Source organism: Panthera tigris, chromosome B2, assembly GCF_018350195.1.
Source record: "Panthera tigris isolate Pti1 chromosome B2, P.tigris_Pti1_mat1.1, whole genome shotgun sequence".
NCBI lineage: Eukaryota > Metazoa > Chordata > Mammalia > Carnivora > Felidae > Panthera > Panthera tigris.
Window position 1 is genome coordinate 66,048,756 of NC_056664.1, and position 27,629 is coordinate 66,076,384.

General features: G+C 38.7%; 1 protein-coding gene across 3 annotated transcripts; it reads left to right on the forward strand.

Moving 5' to 3' along the window:
• Positions 1-5,284: 5,284 nt before the first annotated feature.
• Positions 5,285-26,904, forward strand: MTO1 (mitochondrial tRNA translation optimization 1). Of its 3 annotated transcripts, none has more exons than XM_007090113.3 (12): positions 5,285-5,596; positions 8,774-8,973; positions 9,054-9,171; positions 11,041-11,330; positions 13,330-13,442; positions 13,530-13,720; positions 13,957-14,087; positions 15,029-15,233; positions 15,313-15,484; positions 20,691-20,809; positions 24,110-24,270; positions 26,055-26,904. In XM_007090113.3, exons 1-12 carry the CDS (start codon positions 5,380-5,382, stop codon positions 26,214-26,216), a joined length of 2,079 nt encoding a protein of 692 aa, XP_007090175.1. In that variant the 5' UTR covers positions 5,285-5,379; the 3' UTR covers positions 26,217-26,904. The 3 variants fall into 3 exon arrangements, with proteins under 3 accessions (XP_007090175.1, XP_007090176.1, XP_015396572.1); XM_007090114.3 differs by having other exon boundaries at positions 24,139-24,270; positions 26,055-26,142; XM_015541086.2 differs by lacking the exons at positions 20,691-20,809; positions 26,055-26,904 and having other exon boundaries at positions 24,110-24,202.
• The last annotated feature ends 725 nt before the right edge of the window (positions 26,905-27,629 follow it).

Below are 27,629 nucleotides of genomic sequence, written 5' to 3' on the forward strand. Positions count from 1 at the left end.
AACGCTGGGAGTTCCCTGGGAGCTACGCCCCGCCCACGGTGGTGCGAAAGATGCTAACTTTCTCACCCGGCAGTACAAGCGACGTGGCTGGGCGGGAAAGCACGCTAAAGCGGAGGGAAGCAGAAAACACTTTCCGGAGCTTTGAAACAAAGTTTGACGGATTTGCTCGCTTCCTGCCTCAAAGGATTTTGGAGAACTACAGACCTTCTTGCACATTGAAGTTGGCAGAGAAACTTTTTATTTTTCTTATTTTTTTATTAATAAAATTTTTAAAATTTATTTTTGAGAGAGATGGAGAACCAGCAGGGGAGGGGCAGAGAGAAGGGGAGGGATCTGAATTCACAAACGGTGATATCATGACCTGAGCCAAAGTCAGCCGTTTAACCGGCTGAGCCACCTAGGCGCCCCGACTGAGAAACTTTTTAAATGTAAGTTTAAGTGAGGGTTCTTTTTTAGTAACGAGAAATAGGAAATGTTCAACTTTTACAAGGTGGGAATGAACTGAGAACTGCAATTGGAATAAATATTTCATTTTATTTGACTTTTTGAAAGCTCACAGTCTTAAATTGTGTAGTTCTTATCCGTGAATTTTACCCATTGGTTCTCAAATCCCATCAAAAATTGGCACTTGCGCCTGGATGGCACAGTCCGTTAAGCATCTGAGTCTTGATGGATACAGTATTCCACTCAGATCATGATCTCAGAGTTTGTGAGATCCAGCCCTGCAGTGGGCTCTGAGCCTCCTTGGAATTCTCTCCCTCTCTCTTTGCCCCTTCTCTGCTATTTCTCTCTCAATAAATAGACTTTCTTTCTTTCTTTCTTTCTTTCTCTCTCTCTCTCTCTCTCTCTCTCTCTTTCTTTTTAATGGCACTTAGGGGTGACTAGGTGGCTGAGTTGGTTAAGCCTCTGACTTCTGTTCAGGTCAGGATCTCATGGTTCATGAGTTCAAGCCTCACTTCAGGCTGTGCACTAACAGCTCAGGACTGGATGCTGCTTCTGATTCTGTGTCTCCCTCTCTCTCTGTCCCTCCTCCACTGGTTTTCTCTGTCTTTCTCTCTTTCTAAAATAAATAAATTAACATTTTAAAAAAATGACACTTACATTTTAAATTATCCATGCTGCTTTGGCCATTGCGATTCCAGAGTTCTCCATACAGGCTTTCAAATACCTATTTTTCTAAAGCCAAGCCCTTTGCATAAATAAATATTAGACAGGAACCCCCTGGGTTTAGAGTGCTTTGATTGATTTTTTTAAAAACCATCCTAACTATTTTTAGGTGTACAATGCAGTGACATTAAACACATTAACATTGTTGTGCAATCATCACCACCATCCATTTCCCCAACTCTTCATCTTATAAAATTGAAACTCTTCCCATTAAACAATAACTCCTGATTCCTGCCCTCTCCCTAGCCATGCAACCACCCTTCTACTTTCTGTCTCTATGAATCTGGCTCCTTTAGGTAACTCATGTAAGTGGAATGATACAGTATTTGTCATTTTGTGACTGGCTTATTTCAGTTAAGACAATGTCCTCAAGGGTTTATCCATATTATCTATACTGTAGCATTTGTCAGCTTTACTTTAAAACAATTTTTTAATGTTTATTTATTTTTGAAAGAGAGTGCAGGAGGGGGAGAAGCAGAGAGAGAGAGACAGAGAATCTGAAGCAGGCTCCATGCTGTCAGGCTATCAGTGCAAAGCCCGACATGGGGCTTGAACTCAGGAGGGGTGAGTTCATGACCTGAGCCAAAGTCAGACGCTCAACTGACTGAGCCACTGAGGCTCCCCTAGCCTTCCTTTTTAAGACTGGATATTTCTATTGTAAGTATATACCACATTTTGTTTATCCATTCTTCTGTCAATGGACAAAAATGCCTTGATGACTCTGTGAAAAGGTTTTCCTGAAATCAGTATTTTGATAGATCCTCTTTGATACAAAGACATTTTTTGCTTTTGTTTATGTTTTTTTGCTCTAGGGCAATGAGACCTAGTTTGAATTGTGACGTGAGAAACGTGTTTTTTTTCTTTTATAAAATGGAAGGAGGACTATTGTGTAGTCAGGCTTGTTCTCAAGCAGACCAATTTCAGGGAAAAGTAAAATGGTAGTTGAAATAAGGAAATCCATTTCCTTAAAACTGCAAGTGCACTTGGGCAGTCTTCCAGGATGCCCAGGGACCTCATTCTGAAGACCTCTGCTCTATGATTCTATTTTTCTCCTCCAGGGGCTCCAGCTGCTTATCATGGAATCCTGTAAATGACTCTACAGTTAGCTTAATGCTGTCCTCCAGCTATTTCCAAATCTTCGAAAGTCCACTCATGTTTGCTTAACCAAAAATATGTAAGCAACAATCCACCAGGCCAGAATCACATATCTTTGCTACTGACCTGTCACAGGAGAAAGTTTTGATCCTTGCTTAATCTTGCTGCAGCAGTGTCTGGATCATAGAGGGAATGACTTTTTAGTTGGGTCTTGATATGGATCTTGGACATTATCTCATAGGAAAAGCCAAGAGATTTGAACTCACGGTTGGTGAGTTCAAGTTCCACACTGGTCTATGTGCAGTGTGGAGCCTGCTTGGGATTCTCTCTCTGCCCCTCCTGCACTTGCTCTCTCTCTCTCTCTCTCTCTCTCTCTCTCTTTCTCTCTCTTTCAAAAAAATAAACTTAAATTTAAAAAGAAAAAAAACAAAAACAGTGCAAGAGGGATCAGGAATGAGGAATGGTACAATACCAAGATACTGGGAGAGTGACATTTGAGCAAAGATTTCAAGGAGGGGATACCCAGAAGAATGTTCCAGGCAGAAGAAAAAGTTAATGCAAAGCACCTAAGGGGAGACTATGCCTAGTTGTTCAAACAACATCAAGTGTGGCAAGAACTGGTGAAGCTTAAGATGTTGTGTCAGTTATCAACTTATTGCTTTTCAGACAAGGGCTTAATATACCCTTCAAGATATGCTATCCGATAAGTGACAGAATTCCTTTCAGCATTTCTCTTTTCAAGTGTCCACTATGTTAACCTTTCTCAGGAGAGGTTGCAGGAGGACACTGTAAGACACTTTCCAACATAGTGGAGGAGTGGAAGGGGGTTGCAAAGAAAGGACAGACTAGTGAGTGTGAGAACATCTGGTAGAGCCTACCCCAGCCATAGACCCAGAAAGTGATCCCTCTAGGACCTTGCAACCTTAGCCTGGCCATAACCTGTCTACAAGTTACTGGACAGGGGAACCAAGATCCCTGCCTGGCCTGCATAAGTTGCCTGTGGTCCAGAAGGTCACACACCAAGAAGTTGATCCTTCCTCAAGCCTTGTGTGCAGTCAGCCTGTGGCCAGGAGGTCCACATAGTGCTGTTGCTCCCTCTGCAAGCCCCCTGTGTTATGTAGCCCGTATTCTCTGAAGGCCTTCTGCAATTGAGGTCTGAACCCCTTTTGAATTTATTCTTACTTGGGTACTCTCCCTCAGCCCTAGAGTACTATATAGAGTTTCCTTATATCTTATATTCTTTTATTTTGCTCTTTTTTTAAAAGAGTTTGTATTTATTTATTTATTTATTTATTTATTTATTTATTTATTTACTCACAACTCCAAGATCAAAAGTTGCATACTCTACCAACTGAGCCAGTCAGGCATCCCAGTATAGTCAATTTTTCTTATGTTAAATACCAACTGTGTGATTTTTGTCTCCTGATTGGACCCCAGAGTGCTACAGAGTTAGTATTGGGGATGGGCTCAGGAGATAGAGCCCTAAAGTTGGGGTTTAGGGATTGGTTTGGTTGTGCCCTTAGGCTTGAGCACAGTGCTCAAGGAGGAGGAACCAGAAAAATATACTGAGAAGGAGTAGCCAGAAAAATAGGAGGAAAATCAGAATAGCTTAATGTCTTAGAAGACAAAAAAAAATGTGTCAAGATATGACTATGAAGGACACACATACAATATCCATCTTCTTGCCTATTTACACTTAAGACTTCATTAAAACCCAGTCCTGGCTACAGTATTAATGAAATACTCTTACACTGTTAATGCACCTGACCAAAAGCTTTCAGAAGGCTAATTTAGCCATCATCAATAATTTAAACATTGAGGAATCCTTTTACCCAGTATCTTCATTATAGAAAGAGTCCCATAAAATTAAAGAGATGTATGTACAATGATATTCATAACATTAAAAATTATAAACAGTCCGGGGCACCTAGGTGGTGGCTTAGTCGGTTAAGTGTCTAACTCTTGGTTTTGGCTCTGGCATGATCTCATAACTTGTGAGTTTGAGCCCCACATCAGGCTCTGTACTGACAGCACAGAGTCTGCTTGGGATTCTCTGTCTCCCTGTCTCTCTGCCCTTCCCCCACTCTCTCTGTCTCTCTCAACAATAAATAAACAGTAAAAAATTTTTAAAAATGATCAACAATCCGAATGCCCAGTAATTGGAGTTAATTACATAAATTATGGTTAAAATGTGATAGATTTATATATCCATGGCATGGAGTCCAGAATACATTGAGAGTTAAAGAACCCATAACTGCCGTCAGCTCTTCTAATCCCCACCTCTGTGATCATTGTCAGCATTTTGTTGCCAATGCCTCCTAGCTTTTTAAAATACAAATACTAATGCTACTATTATTTTGCACATATAATACTATGATTATATTATTTTTCAGTTTGCTTCTTTTTTTAACAAAGTTTAATTCTGTAGGGTTTAAATTGTGTATAACGAATGCTATTGTTAACGTAGTAAGACAACAAAATTCTGTATTCGACATATTTTAATAACTAGAACAATAAAACTGCCACATGGGTTGTTTCACTAACCAGTTTAAGATTTCCTTTCTAAGGAAGGCTTTAAAAATGTGTTTCCAAAAGGCTGGCCATTTAACCTTCAACCATTCCATTCCCCTATTAGCCATCATGAATCTTTCATCCACAAATATATTTTAACTGCTTTCGAATCTACTCTTATTCAGAGACTACTCTATAATATCAAACAGAATTCCAGGTGATATTATATCAGAAAATTCAAAGAATCTGATAAGGCAAACTGATCAAAATCACTGTAGGTGACCACCTGGCGATTAGAGCTGCCACTCTCCAGAAAACACAAAAACGACCACGTAGGAACCACCAATTCACAGCCACTGGTGATCAAAAGCCTGCATGGACCACGAAACCGGGCTCACACTGGTCGTGCCACCTGCACTGTTAACCCGGTCTCGCTTCGCCTTTAAAGTCCCGCCAAAGCCCCAATCAGCGCAGACGCTGAACGTGGACTGCGACGCTCTGACATCAGAACAAAGATGGCTGCGTCCTGCAGACTTTCTCTCGTACCCTAAATTTTTGCGCCTAGCTCGGGTCAGGTTTAGAGTCACACTCGGCCTTTCTCCAGCCATGTTTTCTCTCCGCAACTGCGGTCTCTGGGTCGCGGCCTCCCTCACCAAAAAGCGCCTTACGTTGGCCCGGTTCAGCGGTGACAGCGCGGCGCCCTTGGCTACGAAGTTTGACGTGATAGTCATCGGCGGAGGACATGCCGGGACCGAGGCAGCCGCCGCTGCTGCTCGTTGCGGCTCCCGGACCCTGCTACTCACCCACCGCGTGGACACGATCGGTGAGGAGCGCGGGTAGAGTGGAGGTTGGCCCAGGACGCAAGCTTCCAATATGCCCCTTCACCCTTTCCCGGATGGGCAGACTGTTCCCTCTCTCAGAGCTAGCGAGAATCCTAGTATCTGTGGTTTTATCCTGATTTGAGTTTCCCAGAACCCTGGATTGGGCTGTTCTTTGGACCACGGACTGCGCTGCTGCTCACCGAAGTAGTTAGTGAGGTGGAGGTGGAGTTGGGGGCCGTGCCTTGGGAAAGGGGGGAAATTTGAGAATACAAGCTGATAGCTTCTTATTTCCTTGTTGCCATTTACCTTTTGCTAGCTTGTGGCTTTGGGAAAAGAGTGAATTAACATTTATTAGGAATTACTTATTAAACGACAGTTGTGTTTTTCCCGAGATTTTCTGAAGCCCTTTTGAAGAAGGATGATCCTTTTTATTGCATTCTATATCTCTGCTAGGGGTTGGTCCTCTAATTTTGTGCTCAGGAACTAGCAGTGTTTTTTTCACACTTAAGAGGCAATGGGTGGACAGCTATAATTTAAAGCAAGACCTCTCTCTAGCACCATAATAGATGCTAGCTAAAACATCATTCTGTAAATTATGCGTGCCTATTTTTACCTCCTGCATTTTGCTTAAGAGTGAACAGTACTTGAAATATTAATCGTGTTTTGCAAAAATTGTGAATAAATCACATATTTGTATACTGAAGTACTTTTTAAAAATTACCATTCAGCTGCTAAGTGGGGAGAAACATACACTGTTAACAGTGATTCTTTTAGAGAGGGTTGATAAGATTACCCAAAAGATTATACTTTGCTTATGATATATTTCAGTGTTGTTTACATTTAAAAAAAATAAAGACTGGATACTGCCTTTCAATAATAATTCAAAACTCTAATGAAAAGTATTATTGAACTAAGATGACCATGAAATATGAGTAATGTAGTTCTGTGAGGGATAAAGGGATTCTTATCCAAACCCATATTCATATTATTTCACCAATACAGTACAATCCGTTTTCTTTTTAAATAAATACATTTCAGAGATAATAATTCTTATAGATGAGCTTAGTGGATCGCAAATCTGTCTTTAAATCAAAATCTCATTTTTAAGGTAATTTAATATAGTGGAGCATCTTAAATATTTCTACTTGGCCTCAGAAAGATAGCTTTGACTTAGAAGGTTCAACTGATGTAAGAATGCAGAGTACAAGAATTGTCGTGATGTGATTTAGTCATATCTGCCAATAATGAAGTTAGAGGCAGAAAGTCTTTTATTTTCTACTAACCTGGAAATAATACTTTTTGGAAAACTATTTTTGCATTTCACAACGGAAAAGTCTTGTGCTCTTGTGCGCCTGTTTATTCTTTTTTTTTTTTTTAATCTTTATTTTTGAAAGTGAGAGAGAGTTCGAGCGGGAGAGAAACAGAGAGAGAGGGAGACAGAATCTGAAGCAAGCTTCAGGCTCTGAGCTGTCAGCACAGAGCCCGATGCGGGTTTGACCTCATGACCTGTGAGATCATGACCTGAGCTGAAGTTGGACGCTTAACCAACTGAGCCACCCAGGCACCCCTCATTTATTTATTTTAAAGTGGTTTTTTTTGAGAGCGATAGAGAGGGAGACAGAGGATCTGAAACGGGCTTTTTGCTGACAGCAATGAGCCCCATGTAGGGCTCAAAGTCACTAACGGTGAGATTATCACCTGAGCCAAAGTCAGACGCTTAACCAACTGAACCACCCAGGCACCCTTTTTTTTATTGTAGAGAGAGAGTGTGAGCTGGGGAGAGGGGCACAGGGAGAGAGAGAGAGAGAGAGAGAGAGAGAGAGAGAGAGAATCTCAAGCAGACTCCACACTCAGTGTGGAGCCCAACACGGGGCTTGATCCCACGTCCCTGGGATCGTGACCTGAGCCAAAATCAAGAGTGAGACGCTCAACCAGCTGAGTCACTCAGGCACCCTCCGCTACTCCTGTATCTCTTTAAAGAGGAAAATAAATCCCATTTCTAGAGACTTCATCCCCAATAGTTCATCCCTCGTGACTTATTTCCCACTCTTAACCCAAACACTGGCAAGTAGAAACAGGATTACTTAGATCATTAAAGATTTATTCCTACTGAGTTTAGGTCACACTCCCTGAGTACAAAGCCTCATAGCAGAGTGTTTACCTAAATAAAATTGTGAATCGAAGGGGGGAAATAATCTACTGTAGCTATCATCTCTTTTTTACAGGAGGGAACTGAGGTAGAGAAAATTAGATAACTTGCCAAAATGACAGAGCGTATAGTGTTTATTTATTTTTGAGAGAGAGAGATAACAGACTGTGAGAGCGAGAGAGGCAGAGACAGAGGGAGACAGAATCCAAAAATTGGCACAGAGCCCAATGCTGGGCTCAAACTCACAGACTGCAAGATCATGACCTGGGCCGAAGTTGGACACTTAACCAACTGAGCCACTCAGGCGCCCCCAAAATGACAGAGCTTATAAGTGGTAGATCTAGGAACTGAGCCAGATCCCTTTCACTCATTCCTGACCCATACTCCTAATCACAGCGCTATTCAGCCTGCTTATGGAGACTATAAAAACTTGTAGACGGCTTGGTGGTGGCTTCAATAGACCTACAGATGTTGAGATCACTTCCCTACTCCTCCACCTCCCCTAAAAACCTTTGAGGAAACCTCATGAGTTTAGACTTGCAAATCAGACTAGGGGAATTTAAGGGGAAGGATTAAAGTATGGTTTCTACTTTCAGGAAGCTCATATAATTTAATCATTTCTGCAAAATAAGCAAAAAGGAAACAGCAGATGGCATTTATGGAAGACATAATTCATTATAACAGGGAATTAGTGCCAAGGGACTTCTTAAAAGTATGCTGGATTTGGGAAGGTTTCATGAAGTGAGGATTTCAAAACCACATTTTAAAGGAAAAGGCAACCTAATGAACTAGTAAAAATGTGTCAAGGAAAATATTTAAAAGAAACTATAGTCAATGGTTTGTCTTCCAGGATGCCCTGAATAACTCTTGCATCCCATTGGGATTTTCTAAGTTCCTTTCTAGTGTTTGTTTCAGGGTTGTTGGTTTTTTTTTTAATCTATCAGATGATTCTAGTCACTTGTACAGACGTTTCTCTATTAAACTCACTATGTACACATGTTCATATATTTATTTTGTCTGTTCTCTTTAGGTCAGATGTCCTGTAATCCTTCCTTTGGTGGCATTGGCAAAGGGCACTTAATGAGGGAAGTTGATGCCTTGGATGGGCTTTGTTCTAGAATCTGTGACCAGTCTGGTGTACATTACAAAGTATTAAACCGGCGTAAGGGACCAGCTGTTTGGGGTTTGAGAGCTCAAATTGATAGGAAACTCTATAAGCAGAACATGCAGGTGAGAATGGGGCATCAAAACAGGAGAGACTGTAGTGATTATTTAACTGTTATGCTTCAACTTGCATTCTCTTTTGACAGAAAGAAATCCTAAATACACCGCTGCTTACTGTTCAGGAGGGAGCTGTAGAAGATCTTATTCTTACAGAACCAGAGCCTGAGTACACTGGGAAATGCCGTGTCAGTGGCGTGGTTTTAGGTTTGTACTGGTGATAGATGATAATAACAGTGTCAAACTCCATGTGAAAAAACAAGTTTAGAGCAGAGCATGGAGATGTTTTGCTTATTCTAGGAAATTATTATATTTTCCTAGAGGAAAACTGTATAAAAAATTATATTCCTCCTTTCATCTTGACCTTCATGAAGCTTAGTCAAATTCTGGGCTCATTTATACCATCTTAGTAAGACTTTATAGCCTACATACATGTGTTTTTCTCCTGGTCCTTCTGTTGTAATTTTTATTTTTCCTAGTTCTTTTTTTTTTTCTTTTTAAAGATTTTATTTTTAAGTAATCTCTACATCCAACGTGGGGCTCAAACTCACAACCTGAAGATCAAGAGCCACACGTTTATCAACTGAGCCAGCCAAGTGCCTCTATTTTTCCTACTTCTTGCTTTAAGTTTTTTTCATTTGTATTTTACAATGTTACTATACTTATGTTTTTTACTTAAAGGAGTTACAAATTTCTTAAAATATTTTTTAATGTTTATTTATTTTTGAGAGGGAGAGAGATAGTGTGAACAGGGGAGGGGCAGAGAGGAAGGAAGACACAGAATCTGAAGCAGGCTCCAGGCTCTGAGCTGTCAGCACAGAGCCCAATATGGGGCTCGAACCCACAGACCACAAGATCATGACCTAAGCCAAAGTCAGACGCTTAACCAGCTGAGCCACCCAGGTGCCCCAGAAGTTATAAATTAATTTTTCATTAAGATAATACATGCACATAATTTTTACAAAAATCAAATTGAATTTAAAAGTTTGTATGGAAAAACAATTATCTCTATAATTATCTCCCTTTACAGATTAACTATTGCAGTTTCGTTTCTATGTATTTACATATTTCTAAATAGTATTCTTATATTTGTACTCCCTAAATTATCAGTATTAGATGTTATCTATTAACCTTTTTTATAGCAGTTCTCTTTAATCCCCTATTTTCCTTCCTTCAATCCTTCTAATTAGTTATGCCATAAATTTTGGTTGATAGTATGTTTATATTGTTATGATTTTTTAAATATTCATTGTAGAGCTAAGTAGTGTATTATGTTTGTTTCCTTTCATATACCTCTTTGCTTTGCTTTGGATTAATATTTGCTTTATTTTTTATTTGCTTATTTTAATTGTGTACTTGTTCAGCTTTTTCATTAGGAAAAAACTGTCATTTCTCAATCGTCAAGTAATCTATCAATTCTGTTTTTTCTTTGATTCTTCCCTCCCAGAGACATCAACTTCCCCAGCTCCCTACAACCCATCTGCTATAATCAGGGCAATTGCTCTCTGGGCCTTCTGCACAAATGTCATTTTGAGCCTTCTTTTTACTACTTTGCTGTGTTACATCATCCCATGTTCCTCGGGACTTCAGTCCCATGAGTGGGGGAGGGGCAGAGAGAGGTGAAAGAGCCCCAAGCAGGCTCCACACCATCAGCTGGAAACCCTATGTGGGGTTCAAACCCACAAACTGCAAGATTGTACCCTGAGCCAAAACCAAGAGTTGGACACTCAACTAACTGATCCACCCAGGAGTCCCTGTAGTTATTTTTTTTTATGTTTGTTTATTTTGAGAGAGAGACAGCATGCACATGCTCGCACGAGTGTGTGCATGAGTGTGTGCATGAGTGGGGGAGGAGCAGAGAGGGAGGACTCTGGGCTCAGCATTGAGCCCCTTGAGGGTCTCAATCCCCAAGATCCCATGCCATGAGATCATGCATGGCCTGAGTGGAAATCAAGAGTCTGACACTTAACCTATGAGCCACCCAGGAGCCCCTCCCTGTAATTCTAATTTGAAATAGTCACGTTCCAATTTGATCCTTGATAACAGGCACACTTTTTACTCTTTCTTAACCTTTAGCGGATGGAAGCACAGTACATGCAGAGAGTGTGGTTCTGACTACTGGGACGTTCTTGAGAGGCGTGATTGTAATTGGATTAGAAATGCATCCAGCAGGACGTTTAGGGGATCAGCCTTCCATAGGGTTGGCTCACACTCTGGAGAAGTTGGGGTTTGTGGTGGGAAGACTGAAGACTGGGACTCCACCCCGAATTGCCAAAGAGTCCATTAATTTCAGCATTCTAAACAAGCAGACACCAGATAATCCATCCATACCATTCAGTTTTATCAGTGAGACAGTGTGGATTAAGGTAAGATAATTTAAGAAAATCTAACTTTACAGCTGACAGTGGCCATTCACAGCCGGATATAGCCCTTCCTTCCTTCTTCCCTTTCTTCCACCTTCCCTCCTCCCTCCCTCCCTTCCTCACTTCCCTTCCCTTCCTTCCTTTCTTTCTTCCCTCTTCCCTCTGTCCCTCCCTTCCTCCCTCCCTTCCTTCCTTCCTTCCATCCCTCCCTCCTTCTTTCTCTCTTCTTCCCTTCCTTCTTTCTACTCTTCGCAATTCACTTTATATCACTATTACTTGGGGTGCAAAATAATGATCTTTAAAAGGATTAGCTAATTTGGCTAACTGGGTGTTTCCCAATAAGTTGTTAAGTTTCATCTCTTCAATAATTTTGCCTATTTAAAATTTTTTGAAACACTTTCAGACCTATGTAAAAATTGCAAGACCATTAAAACAAACTCCTGTAAACCACTGAAATTCACCCATTGTTAATATTTTACCATATTTATCTTTCTATATACAGAAATATATAGATACATATATTTAATCTATAAAACAGTAATATACACATTTATTCTTTTTTTAAATTTGAGAGAGAGAGAGAGTGCATGTGCGTACGTGCAGGGAGGGGCAGAGAGAGGAAGAGAGAGAGAGAAATCCCAAGTAAGCTCTCTGCTCTCTGTGCAGAGCCTGATGCAGGCCTCAAACTCACAAACCATGAGATCATGACCTGAGCCAAAACCAAGAGTCAAATGCTTAACTGACTAAGCCACCCAGGTACCTTACACACGTTTATTCTTATTCTTTTTTTTCCCCAAAACATTTGAGGGTAAGTTGCAGAGATCATGACTCTTTACTTCTAAATACTTCAGTATGTATTTCAACTAAGCACAATTACATGCTCTTATATAACCTCATTGTAGTAATGAAATTTGGGGAATTTAACCTTGATACATTGCTGTTATCTAATATAAAGTTCATAGTCAGATTTTGCTGATTATCCCAATATTCTTCTTTATAGCAACCCTTTTTTTCCAATCCAGGATCACGTGTTACATTTAATTGTCATTTCTCTTTATCTGGAACAGTTCCTCAGTTTTTCATGATACTGGTATTTTTGAAGAGTACAGGATACTTTTTGCCTATCTTTGGAATTAAAAAAACATTGTGTATTTAGAATTGAGGACTAATAATTGATGGTCCTAGTTTCTGGTAAGTGTTTTATTAATAAGTGGCTCCAAATATTCCACTGTCTTGAGCAAGTCACTTACATTTTTGCTTTGGTAAAATGTAAATTGTGATGCAACTTTCTTAGTATAAATATATATATATATATATATATATATATATATATACACACACACACACTTAATCTGTTTATTATAAATTTTCAAGTTTATAGAAAGTAAAAAAAACAGTATAATTTCTGTGTCCATCAGTCAGCTTCAACAAGTAACATTTTCTGGCATTCTTGTTTCATCTTTCTTTAACACTTTTCCTCTTACTAGGTTTTAAAGCTTTGGTCCCAGATATCACTTATAAATACTTTGGTATATGTTTTTAACAGATGAGAACTTTGTAAAAACCAACCACAATACCATTATCATACCTATCAAACAAGGACCAAATAAGGACCATACACTGAGTTGGATGATATGCCTTATAACAGTTTCCCCCAGTTTTTTTTTTTTTTTTTCTTCACATTTATATGTGGAAGAAACTGAGCCATCTGTTCTCTAGAATTTCCCACATTCTGGATTTCTCTGATTTCATCCTTCTGGTACCTTAAATAGGTTCTTCTGTCTTCTATATTTCCTGTAAACTGGTAGATTTGGAGGCTTGTTTAAATTTAGGTTCACCTTTTGGGGTTTTTTTGGCAAGAATACTCCCTAAGTAGTGCTCAGCATTATGCATAGGTTTAATGTTTGTAAAATTAAGTGCATATCATGTGTGTAATTTATTTAAGGAAAAGATAAACTCGTAAAGAAGCAAAACAGTGTTTTAAGTACTTCCTATATTTTAGCCAGAAGATCAGCTGCCATGTTACTTGACTCACACCAACCCTAAAGTGGATGAGATTGTCCTTGAGAACCTTCACCTTAATAGTCACATTAAGGAAACTACAAGAGGACCCCGGTAAGGACAGAACATTACTTTAAGGAGTGACATCAACCTTCTTTTGTTTGCTTCATTAAATTTTTGAATTTCATTGTCTTGTTCTAGATACTGTCCATCCATTGAATCAAAGGTTTTGCGTTTTCCAAACCGTCTTCATCAGGTTTGGTTGGAACCTGAAGGAATGGATTCTGACCTCATCTACCCCCAAGGGTTATCTGTGACGCTACCAGCTGAATTACAGGAGAAAATGATCACGTGCATCAAAGGCTTGGAGAAAGCTAAAATGATTCAGCCAGGTAAAGAGAATCACAGCTGCCCTTCAGTATCAACTCAGCATCACATTAGTAGATACTGAAGAGGTCTTAGCTATAGTCATGGTTGCTTAGAGCCTCAGAAGACAAAGCCCAACACCTATGCATTTAAAATATATTCTTTGTTTTTCAAGAGCATTTAGTGATCATCTTTGCATCTCTACTTTGAGGCAAATCCAGCTCTGTTTTTACTTACTTTATATCATTTATTCTTTGGTCAGGTTATGGTGTTCAGTATGATTATTTAGACCCCCGTCAGATCACTCCTTCTCTTGAGACTCATTTGGTGCAACGGCTCTTCTTTGCTGGCCAGATAAATGGCACTACTGGTTATGAGGAAGCTGCAGCTCAAGTAAGACGTTGTTCAAATATTGTTATAAACACAAAAGGACTATTTAACTGGTGTTTCTCCTTTAAACGTCTGTTATGATAACTATATAGATCTTATACAACTCATACATTGTAGTTGAAGACTTATTTCTGTTTCAGGGTATACAGGGATGGCTACTATTTTGAAAACACTTGTGGGTTTTGTTTTTTGTTTTTGTTTAATTTTTTATTTGAGTACGGTTGACACAAATGTTACATTAGTTCAAATGTACAACTGAATGATTTGATAGGTTTATACGTTATGCTGTGTTCACCACAAATGTAGCTACCAGCTGTCCCATTACATAGCTGTTACAATATCATTGACTGTATTCCTTATGCTGTGCCAAAAACTTTTGGTTTTAATTCTCATTTTGAGCTCCTAGGTCTGATACCATATTTGATTACATTTTTTCTGACTTTGTTTTTAAAGGTTTTATTTTTGACTAATCTCTACAACCTGGGGCTTGAACTTACATCCCTGAGATCAAGAGTCGCACGCTGTACTGACACACGCTGCAACCGCCCCTGAAATTTTTTTATAAACAAAATTTAGTTCTTCTTACATAACATTATTGAAAATTAACATATTCCTTTTAAGTGAGAAGTTATGTTATTTTTACTTGTAAGTGGGAAAAGGCTAGAAGAGCTTTATGGGTGGATTTAAAACAATATATTAGCCCACCTGAGGCTTATCAGGAATGTTAAATATTTTTGAAAACAATGAAATATAGCATTCTAAAGTGGTACATTACCTGTATTCTGGTTTTGAATAAGGATCACATTTTCTTTCTCTATTCTATCGCTTCAGGGCAGTGCTTGCTTTCTTACTATCCCGTGCTGTTTTTTCCAGATAGTGTTCTGAATAGCGTAGCTCGTTGTTCAGTTCATAATGGCCTTTTAAACATTTCAGTCCTCTTGTAGGGTGTGATAGCTGGAATCAATGCAAGTCTTCGGGTCAAACGCAAGCCTCCTTTTGTCGTTAGCCGAACAGAAGGCTACATAGGAGTCTTGATTGATGACCTCACCACACTGGGTACCAACGAACCATACCGCATGTTCACGAGCCGAGCAGAGTTCCGTTTGTCACTGCGCCCTGATAACGCCGACAGCAGGCTCACGTTCCGAGGTATCTCTTCACTGAGTCCTGCAACCATATTTACTCTTCTGTAAAACCTCTCTCATTATATTCTTTCCCCTTCTTTTAGGGTATAAGGAAGTTGGCTGTGTGTCCCAACAACGATATGAAAGAGCTTCTTGGATGAAGTCTTCTTTGGAAGAAGGCATTTCTGTGCTAAAATCCATTGAGTTTTCAAGTTCTAAATGGAAAAAGTTAATTCCAGAGGCTTCTATAAGTATTGGTAAAAGTCTGCCTCTCAGGTATGCACTTTTAATACAGACTTTTCTTACTTTTAACAGAAAAGTGAGATTGTTTCAGAGAAACATTACCTGTGGATTCCCTATTTTATTTTTTTTTTTTTTTTTTTTTTTTTTTTTTTATTTTTTTTTTTTTTTTTTTTAAATTTTTTTTTTTCAACGTTTTTTAATTTTTATTTTTGGGACAGAGAGAGACATAGCATGAACGGGGGAGGGGCAGAGAGAGAGGGAGACACAGAATCGGAAACAGGCTCCAGGCTCCGAGCCATCAGCCCAGAGCCTGACGCGGGGCTCGAACTCACGGACTGTGAAATCGTGACCTGGCTGAAGTCGGACGCTTAACCGACTGCGCCACCCAGGCGCCCCAGGATTCCCTATTTTAAATGACCATTTTAATGAACATGGCTTCTCAGAATCATTTAGATGTAACTTATCTCTTTATTCAGTATTAAAAATATGTATGATTCTAAATTATTTTTTTCATTTTTAATATAATATTTCTAATCGTTCCCATTGAGTTCTGGCTTTCCTAAGATTTAGAGGGTACACACCAAGAAATATAGTTAATCTGCATTCTTCTATAAGTATGGAACAATTAGAAACCTCTGATTAAGCAGAGTATTTTATTATTTTTTTTTTTAATTTTATTTTTTATTTTTTTTTAATTTACATCCAAATTAGTTAGCATATAGTGCAACAATGATTTCAGGAGTAGATTCCTTAGTGCCCCTTACCCATTTAGCCCATCCCCCCTCCCACAACCCCTCCAGGAACCCTCAGTTTATTCTCCATATTTATGAGTCTCTTCTGTTTTGTCCCCCTCCCTGTTTTTATATTCTTTTTGTTTCCCTTCCTTTATGTTCATCTGTTTTGTCTCTTAAAGTCCTCATATGAGTGAAGTCATACGATTTTTGTCTTTCTCTGACTAATTTCACTTAGCATAATACCCTCCAGTTCCATCCACATAGTTGCAAATGGCAAGATTTCATTCTTTTTGATTGCCGAGTGATACTCTATTGTATATATATACCACATATTCTTTATCCATTCATCCATCGATGGACATTTGGGCTCTTTCCACTACTTTGGCTATTGTTGATAGTGCTGTTATAAACATGGGGGTGCATGTGTCCCTTCGAAACAGCACACCTGTATCCCATGGATAAATGCCTAGTAGTACAATTGCTGGGTTGTAGGGTAGTTCTATTTTTAGTTTTTTGAGGAACCTCCATACTGTTTTCCAGGGTGACTGCACCAGCTTGCATTCCAAGTGGAGTATTTTAAATTCTGTAGACTCACTTGAACAATCCCATGCTACATTTTAGGGGGATTTTTTTGTCCTTTCATCATTTTGGTTATATGGACTCTGAGTCTAAAGGACATTAATATAGAGCTTTTGCTTCATAGATACATTTCTAACGACCTTACACAGATTTTTCCATTAAAAAAAATGTATGCTAGGGCACCTGGGTGGCTGAGTTGGTTAGGTGTCCAACTTCTGCTCAGGTCATGATCTCACAGTCTGTGGGTTCGAGCCCCACATTGGACTCTATGCTGACAGCTCAGAGCCTGGAGCCTGTTTCAGATCCTGTGTCTCCCTCTCTCTCTGCCCTTCTCCTGCTCGTGCTGTCTCTCTCTCTCTCAAAAATAAACATTAAAAAAACCTTTTTTTAGTAAAAAAAAAAAAAAAATGTATGCTAATTCAGGTGGGGAGGTTCCCAGAAGGCAGAAATGTAAAATCATTGTAGCTCAGAAGCAAATATGGTGGCATTATCTTGCAGTTATGAGTCCAATATACTTTTCCTTTTTTTTTTTTTTTTTTAAGTTTGTTTTCCTTGTGAGGGATTTTGTGAACTTAAAGGTATACCTATTTTAATGCTGCTTTTTATTATCTCTAATCTTCTAGTGCTCTCACGTTGATTAACAGCCTGGCATAACGTGTCCGTGTTTGGCTTTCATCTCATCATGGTGTCTTATCATTTATAACTTCTGTTCCCCGGTTTTCATTTTCACAGGAATTTCCCAGAGCACTGGTGGATAATAGAGGATATTAAGCAGATTTTTAATTATAGTGATGATAAGTATTAAAGAACCTGCATAGTAGTCACCCAAACTAGGGAATCTTAGTCACAGGAACGACAGCCTGATTGACAAATGAAGATGGTGGATAGATTTATTTACCAGCTAAGTGGCACTGGGAGATGGCAGTTGTATAAACATCGTTTATAATCCACTTGGTATTTCAGGTGTTTGTTTAAATTTAGGAAGGTTCACATTATTTTAGATTTTGTGCAACAAATATATAACATCATGCTTTTTTTTGACAAATGTTGCACTATTTCAAACTTATATAATTAGAATTTGCATTAAACGTGACCAATGTGTATTGAGGTAACATTGCAAGCAGAGTGTTTCTAACACAGTCTAAAATGCTAATCGATGAATAAAAATATGAATGAAAAGGCTATCAATTTTACATCTTCACCAAACTAATCCCAAGAGTAGCCATTTTATTAAGGTGATTAAAAAAACAATAATTTAGCCAAATGCTTTTCTTTTTAATTCAGGTTATCTTTCCCTTCAGGAGAAACTAGGGTCTCAGTCCCCACATTTGCTTTTTGTTTTAATTTTTTTTAATGTTTATTTATTTTTGAGAGACAGAGACAGAGTGTCAGTGGAGGAGGGGCAGAGACAGAGGGAGACACAGAATCTGAGCTCTCAGCACAGAGTCTGACATGGGGCTCGGACCACAAACTTTGAGATCATGACCTGAGCCAAAGTCGGACTCGTAACCAACTGAGCTACCTAGGCGTCCCCTGCCCCCCCACCATTTGATTTCAGCAGAATATTTAGTCTAGCATTCAGCCTCCCTAAATGAACTCAGTTTATCAATGCCTAGATATATAAAGCTAGAGAGATAGAAAATTGGTCAAAATACACTTATTGCACTTACTGTGTACATGCTAGGCTCTGTGCTAAACACAAGTTGAACCAGACTTTGAAGAGATACACAAATAACTACACACACATTTCCTGCCAGGATTATAGGGAAATACACTGATGTGTCAGAGTGTCTCTTACATTCTGTTGAGGTGTGATAACTTGTCCTTTCTGTGTCAGAGCTCTGAACTCTTGAGGCTTACGTTTGATTCAAAGCAGGTCTTAAAGGTTGGACCTGAGAACAGCTCCAAGGCTTGTAAATAAATTATTTTTTGAAAAAAATATTAAGTTGGACAGTCAAGGGCTATTCTTTGAGATCGCCATCCTGCTAGATTCCAAGATAATGCTTTTTTTTGGTTAGTCATTAGGTGTGTTCCAGTATGTTCTGTAGTTTAAAAGACAATTCAGCTGTTTTCCTTTGGGAGCTTAGGGTTTTATGGTTTCATGGTAGCTTATGAGATGAGGCCTCTGTAATTAATTGACCTAATTTGTCTCTGGGAGCACAGCAGAGCTGCCCAGAATTTCTGGACATTCCTAGAGCAGGCCATCTGAGGAAGAAATGAGTCAAGCATCCATCCGCAAAGGGTGATAATGCATGACTGTGGCAATAGAATAAACAGTAAAGAAGGTTGGCTGGGAGGCCTCGGAAGACTTGGGACCCTTGGATGGACAGATCTGACTTTTTGTTGACTTGATAATTTAATTGGTTTGAGATGGACAGAATTTATCAAAGATGCAATCTATTGGAGGGAAGATCAAAATTAGTAAATAGAAGCAAAATGAATTAAGACAGTAAATGTAGGGAAATTGTACAGATCGGTGAATCTGGTGAGAACCAAACAAAATGAGAAGTAAACTGCAGAAAATTTTGCAGTCTTGGGAGCACAGGAATGAGGTCAGCCTAGGGCAGTGTCATAGTTCAACCAAGCAGAACTAAGGTCTTGGCAACAATGGAACTCATTATGTACTGCTTTTAATTGCCCTGGCAATAACCGTTTAAATGAATTATAACCAAAAAGCCACGTAAATGAAGTCAGTAATAATTAACAGAGCAACAATTGGTCTAGTTCACACCATGTTAAGGGAGGGCAAGGAGATGGGGGTGGGTGATACCAAGAAGGAATCTGAGATCAGTATAAAAGGGATTAAATTGGCCTAAGGAACACCAGAACTTCTGGAGATGAAACATACCTGAAGTTTCTCTCTCTAGTTGGATCTTAATAAGTGTCGATGAATGAAGTTATTGCAAATCTCACCTGAAATACCTGTCAGCATTTATCCTTAGGCATGTTCTCTTGGTGAGCTATGAAAGATGCCTGGGAACTTTAGTAGTCATCTCTGTTAGCTGCATATATCGCTCTCCTCTCCCCTTGCTTTGGCCCAGGAGGACTTAGTCTATCCAGGGCTCATAGTGAAAGTAGAACTGAGAATTAGCTGCCTAAAGTTCCTAATCGGTAGAAATTGAAATGGAGATTATACAAAATTAGAATATACCCAACTGGAAGAATACTTAGGAACCCTTATTTATTAGAAAAGCCCTTGACCATCATTTTGTCATCAGTTTATTTGGAGAGACTAAAACATACACACAGGGCCTTTTGTTCTTACTTGGAGAGTTCTGCAAAAGCAAGAAAGAGGTCTTCAGCTGATTTCAGGCATGCAAGATGATGACTCACAGGACACAAATTCTTAGAGAATTCAGTCAAATCCTTGCTATCAGAGGATATTTTGTCTTTACAAGAAAGGGAGGACAAATGGATGATAGGATTGCAATCTTTACCAACAACTTATTTCTCATGATAAAGAAGAGAACTGGGGAGAATGCACACTAGTCTTACTGAGGTCCTACTGTGTTGCAGATGTCACTGCATTTGGTGACTGTACTTGGAAAGAATTAGGAGTATCTCTTTTTTACTATTAAATTTTTTTTAATGTTTATTTTTGAGAGACAGAGACAGAACATGAGCAGGGGAGGGGCAGATAAAGAGGGAGACACAGAATTGAAAGTGGGCTTCAGGCTCTGAGCTGTCAGCACAGAGCCTGATGTGGGGCTCAAACCCACAAGCTGTGAGATGACCTGAGCCAAAGTCAACGCTTACCCATTAAGCCACCAAGGCACCCCAGAGTATCTTTTGAAAATAGTATTAATTCAGAGATTTGGCATTATTTCCAAGGGATCTTGTTCTTAATCTGGCTTACATGATATGGACCCCTATTTTTTTTTGGGGGGGGGGACTCCTATCTTAATGAAACTTTTGTGTATTTGCAGAGCTCTAGATGTTCTGAAGTATGAGGAAGTTGACATGAAGTTATTAGCCACAGCTGTTCCAGCGCCCTTGAAGAAGTACATTACATGTAGAGAACTAGCTGAAAGACTGAAAATAGAAGGTAGAAAATAATTTTTTACTTAACATGCCTATGTGTTCTCTTTTCCATTTGTGCAATTTATGGAAATCAGCTCCATTAAGAAAAAGCTCTAAGAGGAGGCATTGTTACCATAGAACCAGCATAGTCTTAGGCTCTCTGCTAGTCAAAGTGGCGTTCCCAGCCTAGCAGCATTGCAACACAGGGGAGCTTGTTAGGAATACAGAATCTCACACTCTACCTAGGACCTAATTGAGTAAACACATTTGCATTTTTTTTTAAGTTTATTTATTTTGAGAGAGAGACAAAGAGTGAGCAGGGGAGGGGCAGAGAGAGGGAAAGAGAGAATCCTAAGCAGGGATTCTCTGGGCTCAAACTCATGACCATGAGATCTTGACCTGAGGTGAAACCAAGAGTCAGACGCTTAACTGACTGAGCCACCGAGGCGCCCAGCACATCTGCATTTTAACAGTATCCCTAGGTAGTTTGTGAGTACATTTCAAGTGTCCCTTAAACTTCCTTTTTACATTTTTCCCCTCTGATATTCTAATAATGAGAAAAATAATAGTGTCTTTGGCTTTGATAATATACTGGAATACTCTACCATTAACAAATACTTATTTTGTATCAGGCAAAGAAATCAGAGCCTGCCCCTGTACATTATGACACATATCGTGCTCTCATACCATCAAAGCTACAGATAACTTGGTAGTTGCACTGTATTTTTTTAAGTTTTACATTATGAAAAATTTCAAACATAAAAATACTGAGAACATCAGCTTCTGCGTTTTGATAGATGTTTTTCCCTGGGGTGGAAAATTATGTGGAGAAAAAGGCAGGGAAGTGAAAGAGGGAGAAGGGTAGGAAAAGGTGGATAATGACGTACTGTTCAAATAGGAAAGCACTTTAAATTCTTTGGGGACCAGCCAAGGTGGTAAGAACGCTGCATTCCTTGTATCGATGGCATTTTCTTTTAGTTCCAGAGAGATCTACCACTTTGCTATGTTTTGGCTGTGCATATAGGATGACCCAGGTGCTACCTACCATCCCACCATGCAAGTTAACCAAAGTCTGGCAACAATGGGAAACTCACCAAAACTGCAAATGACAAGACACTAGTAGTATACTGATGTGTGAAAATAATGTACTTTTATTTCAACTTCATGATTTCTCTATGAAGTAAAAATTACTTAATTGAACATTCAGGATGTTATCACCTGGGGACAGGTGATTAAATTCTGTATTTTAAACTTGGTTTGCAACTTTGTTCCATAAATCATCAGGTTTGAGTTAGAATAATCCAGAATAATTATCGTTAACTTGTTCATAGAAAACCCTGACTTCAGTCATGAAGTAGCTACTGTTTTGCCTTGTTTTTTAAAGACTCTGGCACATATAAAGACTCTATATCCATGGCTCAATAGAAACATTAGGTTAAAATATAAGATATATCAGTGGTTCTCAAATCACTACATGGACCCTCTGTACCAGATAGCAAGTTTCGTAATGGCAGAAATCAGTTTCAGATTCTTCTTTGTATTCTTTCTCATGTTTTATTATATATAGATTTGAAAGTTTAAGTAAATATACCTTTAACATATACATTCCCTCACTTATATCCCATGATCCTCTGTAAGGTCTATTTATGAGTAATATATTTGTATGACAGTTTTTTGTGCTAACTTGTCATATTACGATGTTGTATTAAGCCCTTTACATGTAGTATTTTGTTTGGTATTTAGAATTGTCCTGTGGGGGCGCCTGGGTGGCTCAGTGGGTTAAGCATCCACCTTTGGCTCAGGTCCATGATCTCATAGCTTGTGGTTGCAAGCCCATGTCGGGCTCTGTGCTGACAGCTCAGAGCCTGGAGCCTGCTTCGGATTCTGTGTCTCCCTCTCTCTCTGCACCTCCCCCCACTCATGCTCGCTCTCTCTCTCTCTCTCTCTCTCTCTCTCAAAAATAAACGTTAAAAAAAAGAAAGAAAAAGAATTGTCCTGTGAAGGATAGGTATTAGCATTATTGTCTTAATTTTACAAATAAGTGGTAACCTGCCTAAGATCACACAGTTGGTGAGTGGCAAAGCATCTGGGTCAGCCCTTACAATTTGTGGATAAAGAAGCTAAGGCCCAGAAGGATAATGATGTACCCATAGTCAGGTTCATTGATAGAGCCAGGCTCATAGCTGAGATTTTTCTGACTGCTAATCAAGTGATAGAAGCAGATATTATCAAAACATCTTAGGGAAAGCCGGCTTTCTTACAGGATAGGATGACCACCTCAATTTAGATTTTGAAACAGGTTTTGAGTTTATTTTTCTTAGAACAGAATGCTTCACAAAATAATTGCTAAATTATCCAACGTCATTTCTTAATAAAAACCTTAAATTGTTTTACATGTAAAAAACCCCACTTTTAAAAATTACAGCTTGATATGGACATAATTCTGAAAACCATTTTCTTAGGGAAACAGGTTGTCTTTAGGGCTCAAAATTCAAAGCCATAGTCCATTGAGGGTTTGCACTGAGAGGGAAAATTTGCAGAGTGGAAAAGCAGTATCTTCTATTTTTAATTTTCCAGATTTTGCTTTTAATGTTTAAATAATCTCTATACCCAACATGGGGCTTGAACTCACAACCCTGAGATCAAGAGTCACATGCTCAGGACACCTGGGTGGCTCAGTTAAGCATCTGACTCTTGATTTTGGCTCAGGTCATGATTTCAAGGTTGTGAGATTGAGCCCTGTGTTGGACTCTGTGCTGGATGTGGAGCCTGCTTAAGATTCTCCCAGTCTCTCTCTCTCTCTCTAAAAAAATAGAGTCACATGTTCTACTGACTGAGATACGTAGGTGCCCCTTAATTTTCCAAATTTTTGAGATGAAAGGGCATGCAATAAACTACCAGACAGAATGTTGTAGTTGCTATGCAAGATACTCCCTCTGATTTATCCTCAATTTCCTCATCTGGAAAAGAGTACGCTTACCCCACTTACCTTGTGGTGTTGGAAAAAGTGTTGAATGAGAGATTCAGAAGTTTTTTTGTAAATTGTAAAAAGCTATAAAAACACAGTTGTTGGGGCACCTTGGTGGCTCAGTCAGTTGAGCGTCCGACTTCAGCTCAGGTCATGATCTCACGGTTCATGAGTTCAAGCCCCAAGTCGGGCTCTGCTGACAGCTCAGAGCCTGGAGCCTGCTTTGGATTCTGTGTCTTCCTCTCTCTCCACCCTTTCCCCACTCATACACTCTCTCTCAAAAATAAATAAACATTAAAAACCTAAGTTGTTAATAGGAGTATCATAAATCATAACATAATTAATTCTGTTTACCAGCCATTTATGAATCAGTGTTGTTCCATCAGCAACAACAAATAAAGGAAGTTCAGCAAGAAGAAGCTCTCCAACTGCCAAAAGACTTAGATTATTTGACTCTCAGAGATGTGTCTTTGTCTTATGAAGTTCGAGAGAAGCTACATTTCAGTCGCCCAGAGACGGTAAGAAACCAGGCAGTGGATAGGATAAAGAACTAGTGCTTTAATTTTTTTTAAACCTGGATTTACAGTGATCACATAATTAATACACATAATTAATACTTTATTTCATCATTAAAAAATCTAACCTCTTAGGACATTTCTTTGTATGACAGATGTTGGTATGTTTTTGAGAGATGAAAAAACAGTCTAAATAAATAACTAGAAGAATTAGGTTGATTAAAATTATTCTCTAGTCCCAAACATGTGCTAACCCATAACTCATGACATAAAAGAAACCACATTAGGTTAAAATATAATACATGTGAGTGGTTTTCAAATCACCGCTCAGAATCCTCCCTAGGAGATCCATAGTGTTGGCTTACTAGGAGGTTAGAGGGGAGCCAAAGAGGTCCCTCACCCCATGCTTCAGCCTAAGTGTGTGTGTGCGCGCGCGCGCGTGTGTGTAAACATCTGTGAACAAATTAAAAACTTTATTGTATACTATACAGTATTAGACTTCTAATGACAAATATTTAGGAGGTGCCTGGGTGGCTTAGTCTGTTAAGTGTCTGACTCTTGATTTTGGCGCAGGTCATGATCTCACAGTTGGTGAGTTTGAGCCCCGCGTCAGGGTCTACACTGACAGTGCTATATTTATTGATTCTGAGATGCACATTTAACATTTCTGAAACTGAGTTGTATCTTAAAAATGGATGGTGTATCATAGTTTAATAGGCAGTGGCTCTTTTTAGTGGTGATTCATAAAGTAAAAGGCATTTAAGAAAAATATGACCTGTAAAACAATTTTAAAAAGAAATATTTTTAAAGGGAGGAGTGATTCCATCAATATAAACATGGTATTCTTAGCAATAGTCATCATGGAAACCAAGCAAATAGGCCTTAAATTTTATAACTCTGTATATCCTATTCATCTTGGGTTTTTATGGGTAGTCATAGGCTGCATTGCCCAATATGATAGCCACTAGCTAAATGTGACCATTTACATTAATTAAAATGAAATAAAACTCAGAATTCAACTCTTTAGTCATACTAACCATGTTTCAGGTGCTCAGTAGCCACATATGGCTAGTGGCTACCGTATTGGACAGTACATTGTTACAGTGCAAATGTTATGGAAAATTTCCATTATCACAGAAAGTTCAATTGGACAGAACAGGTCATTGGAGTTCACATCCCTTATCCACAATTCTAGGATACAAAAAGCTCTGACAAGTGTTTGTCATAGACAAACCTGGTATCAAACTTGACCTGAACTGACATGAGATTATTTAGTCTTTATACCACTTCGAGTGAATATTCATACATTTCACTATAAAAATATACCACAGAAATATTAATGAGATTATAGGGTGCTGTCCAACACATGGCTGAGGAGGTTACATTAGTTTAATGAAAATAAAATGTAGGTAGTCTAACCATCTTTTAGTCATGTGCTCTTAGACAAGTCACTTGAACTTCTCTGAGCCTCATTTTCCCTAATTTGTAAAATGAAGGTATTAATAATAATCACATTCCCTTTACCCACTTTATAGTTATTTTGAAGATACATTAAGATAATAGTTTTTAAAATATTTTATAAACTATAATATACAGATTGTTATTAGGAGCAAAACAAATTTGATTTTGACATAGCTCACTTATGTTTATCTTATGGTTTTATTTTTTTTTTTCTTCCAAGTTTTTATTTAAATTTAAGTTAGTTAACATACAGTGTAGTAGTAGTTTCAGGAGTAGAATTTAGTGATTCAGCACTTACATATATTTCTTATGGTTTTAATTCTTAGATTGGGGCTGCTAGTCGTATACCTGGAGTGACACCTGCTGCCATCATCAATCTGCTCCGATTTGTGAAGACCACTCAGCAGAGACAGGCGGCTATGGATGAATTGCCCAACACTGACCAATACTTGTGCGAGACAGACAAACTGGAAGAAAGACACTTATAGCTTTGTATTCATAGAAGACTTTTAAATAGTACAAGCAGAGAGAGGAGATAAGTACTGTATTTTGGTTTCAACACCTGTTAAAATAACCTTAGGTTATTATGGATTTATCATTAATTTATGAAGAGGGCAAAGATTATAATAACTGTGCTTCTTTATCTGAGAAAGTTATAAAGTCTTCATTTATACTCTTCATCTTAGGTGCTCTAATACAGTGAGCATATTAATGTAACGGGAGTATTCATCAAACAGAGATCATAGTGGATCCACAACTAAACCAGAAAAAAAAACTTCAGCTTGCAGATTTGCTTACTCATAAAGACTTTGTCCATTAAATGTTACCAAAGTAAAAGTCTTATGTTTCAACCTGTTTTGAAAGTTAGTAGTCTTTTGCTTGGATAAAGAGGCGATTTCAAAGCCCTCAAATTCTTAGGGCTTCAAATTTGAAACTATACAAAATCATCTAGAATTAGCCAGTTGATTTCCAACATTTAAAAATGTAGTATGTAGGGCGAAAGTTGACTTCTAAGATTCCTACACTTCTCCAGGAAATCCTCACCAGTAATTATCTTTGAACATCAATGAATATCTTGTAAAATAGATCAGAAATGATCATAGTTTCCTTTGATCCACAATATGGAAAAGTTTTTGGCAACCTGGTTAAAGGGAAAATAAAGGTAGTTACTTCATATCATACAGTATTTTCTTATGAAACTGTTATGGCACGATTTCTTAACACTGAAGACATAATCCATAGTAACTCGTGACTAGTGTTTCCCTGTTTTTAAGTCAGAATTGACAGAAAAACTGGAATGGTGCCGGCACTCTTCTTCCTCTTCAGTACTTCAATTCTGTGTTGTAATAGCGTTTAGGGTGGGAGGACCACCTGGGCCCTTTGGCTGGCTGACTCAGACACCTCGACCCTTCTAGGTAGACTAAGAAGATGAATGCAGACGAGTGGGCCAGAGAGCCTTGCTTGTCCCTGGAAATGCTAACTCACATCTCTGGTATCAATCAAGAGAGAAGCTCCCATGTCAGCTTCAGGCCAAAGAAGATACTTAAGACAGTATCAAGGGCCCTGAAGTCACTCTGGCTACAGATCTATTTAGTTTTTTTGTGGGGTTTTGTGTGTGTGTGTGTGTGTGTGTGTGTGTGTGTGTGTGTGTTTTAATTAATTTATGTATTTTTATTTTTATTTTTTAAATTTACATCCAAGTTAGCATATAATGCAACAGTGATTTCAGGAGTAGATTCCGTAATGCCCCTTACCCATTTAGCCCATCCCCGCCTCCCACAACCTCTCCAGTAACCCTGTTTGTTCTCCATATTTAAGAGTCTCATGTTTTGTCCCTCTCCCTGTTTTTATATTATTTTTGCTTCCCTTCCCTTGTGTTCATTTGTTCTGTCTTAAAGTCC

Coding starts and splice junctions, on each gene's coding strand:
- MTO1 (XM_007090113.3), top strand. CDS start 5,380: ATGTTTTCTCTCCGCAACTGCGGTCTCTGGGTCGCGGCCTCCCTCACC. Junction 8,974..9,053: donor TCTATAAGCAGAACATGCAG/GTGAGAATGGGG, acceptor CTCTTTTGACAG/AAAGAAATCCTAAATACACC. Junction 14,088..15,028: donor ATGAGGAAGCTGCAGCTCAA/GTAAGACGTTGT, acceptor GTCCTCTTGTAG/GGTGTGATAGCTGGAATCAA.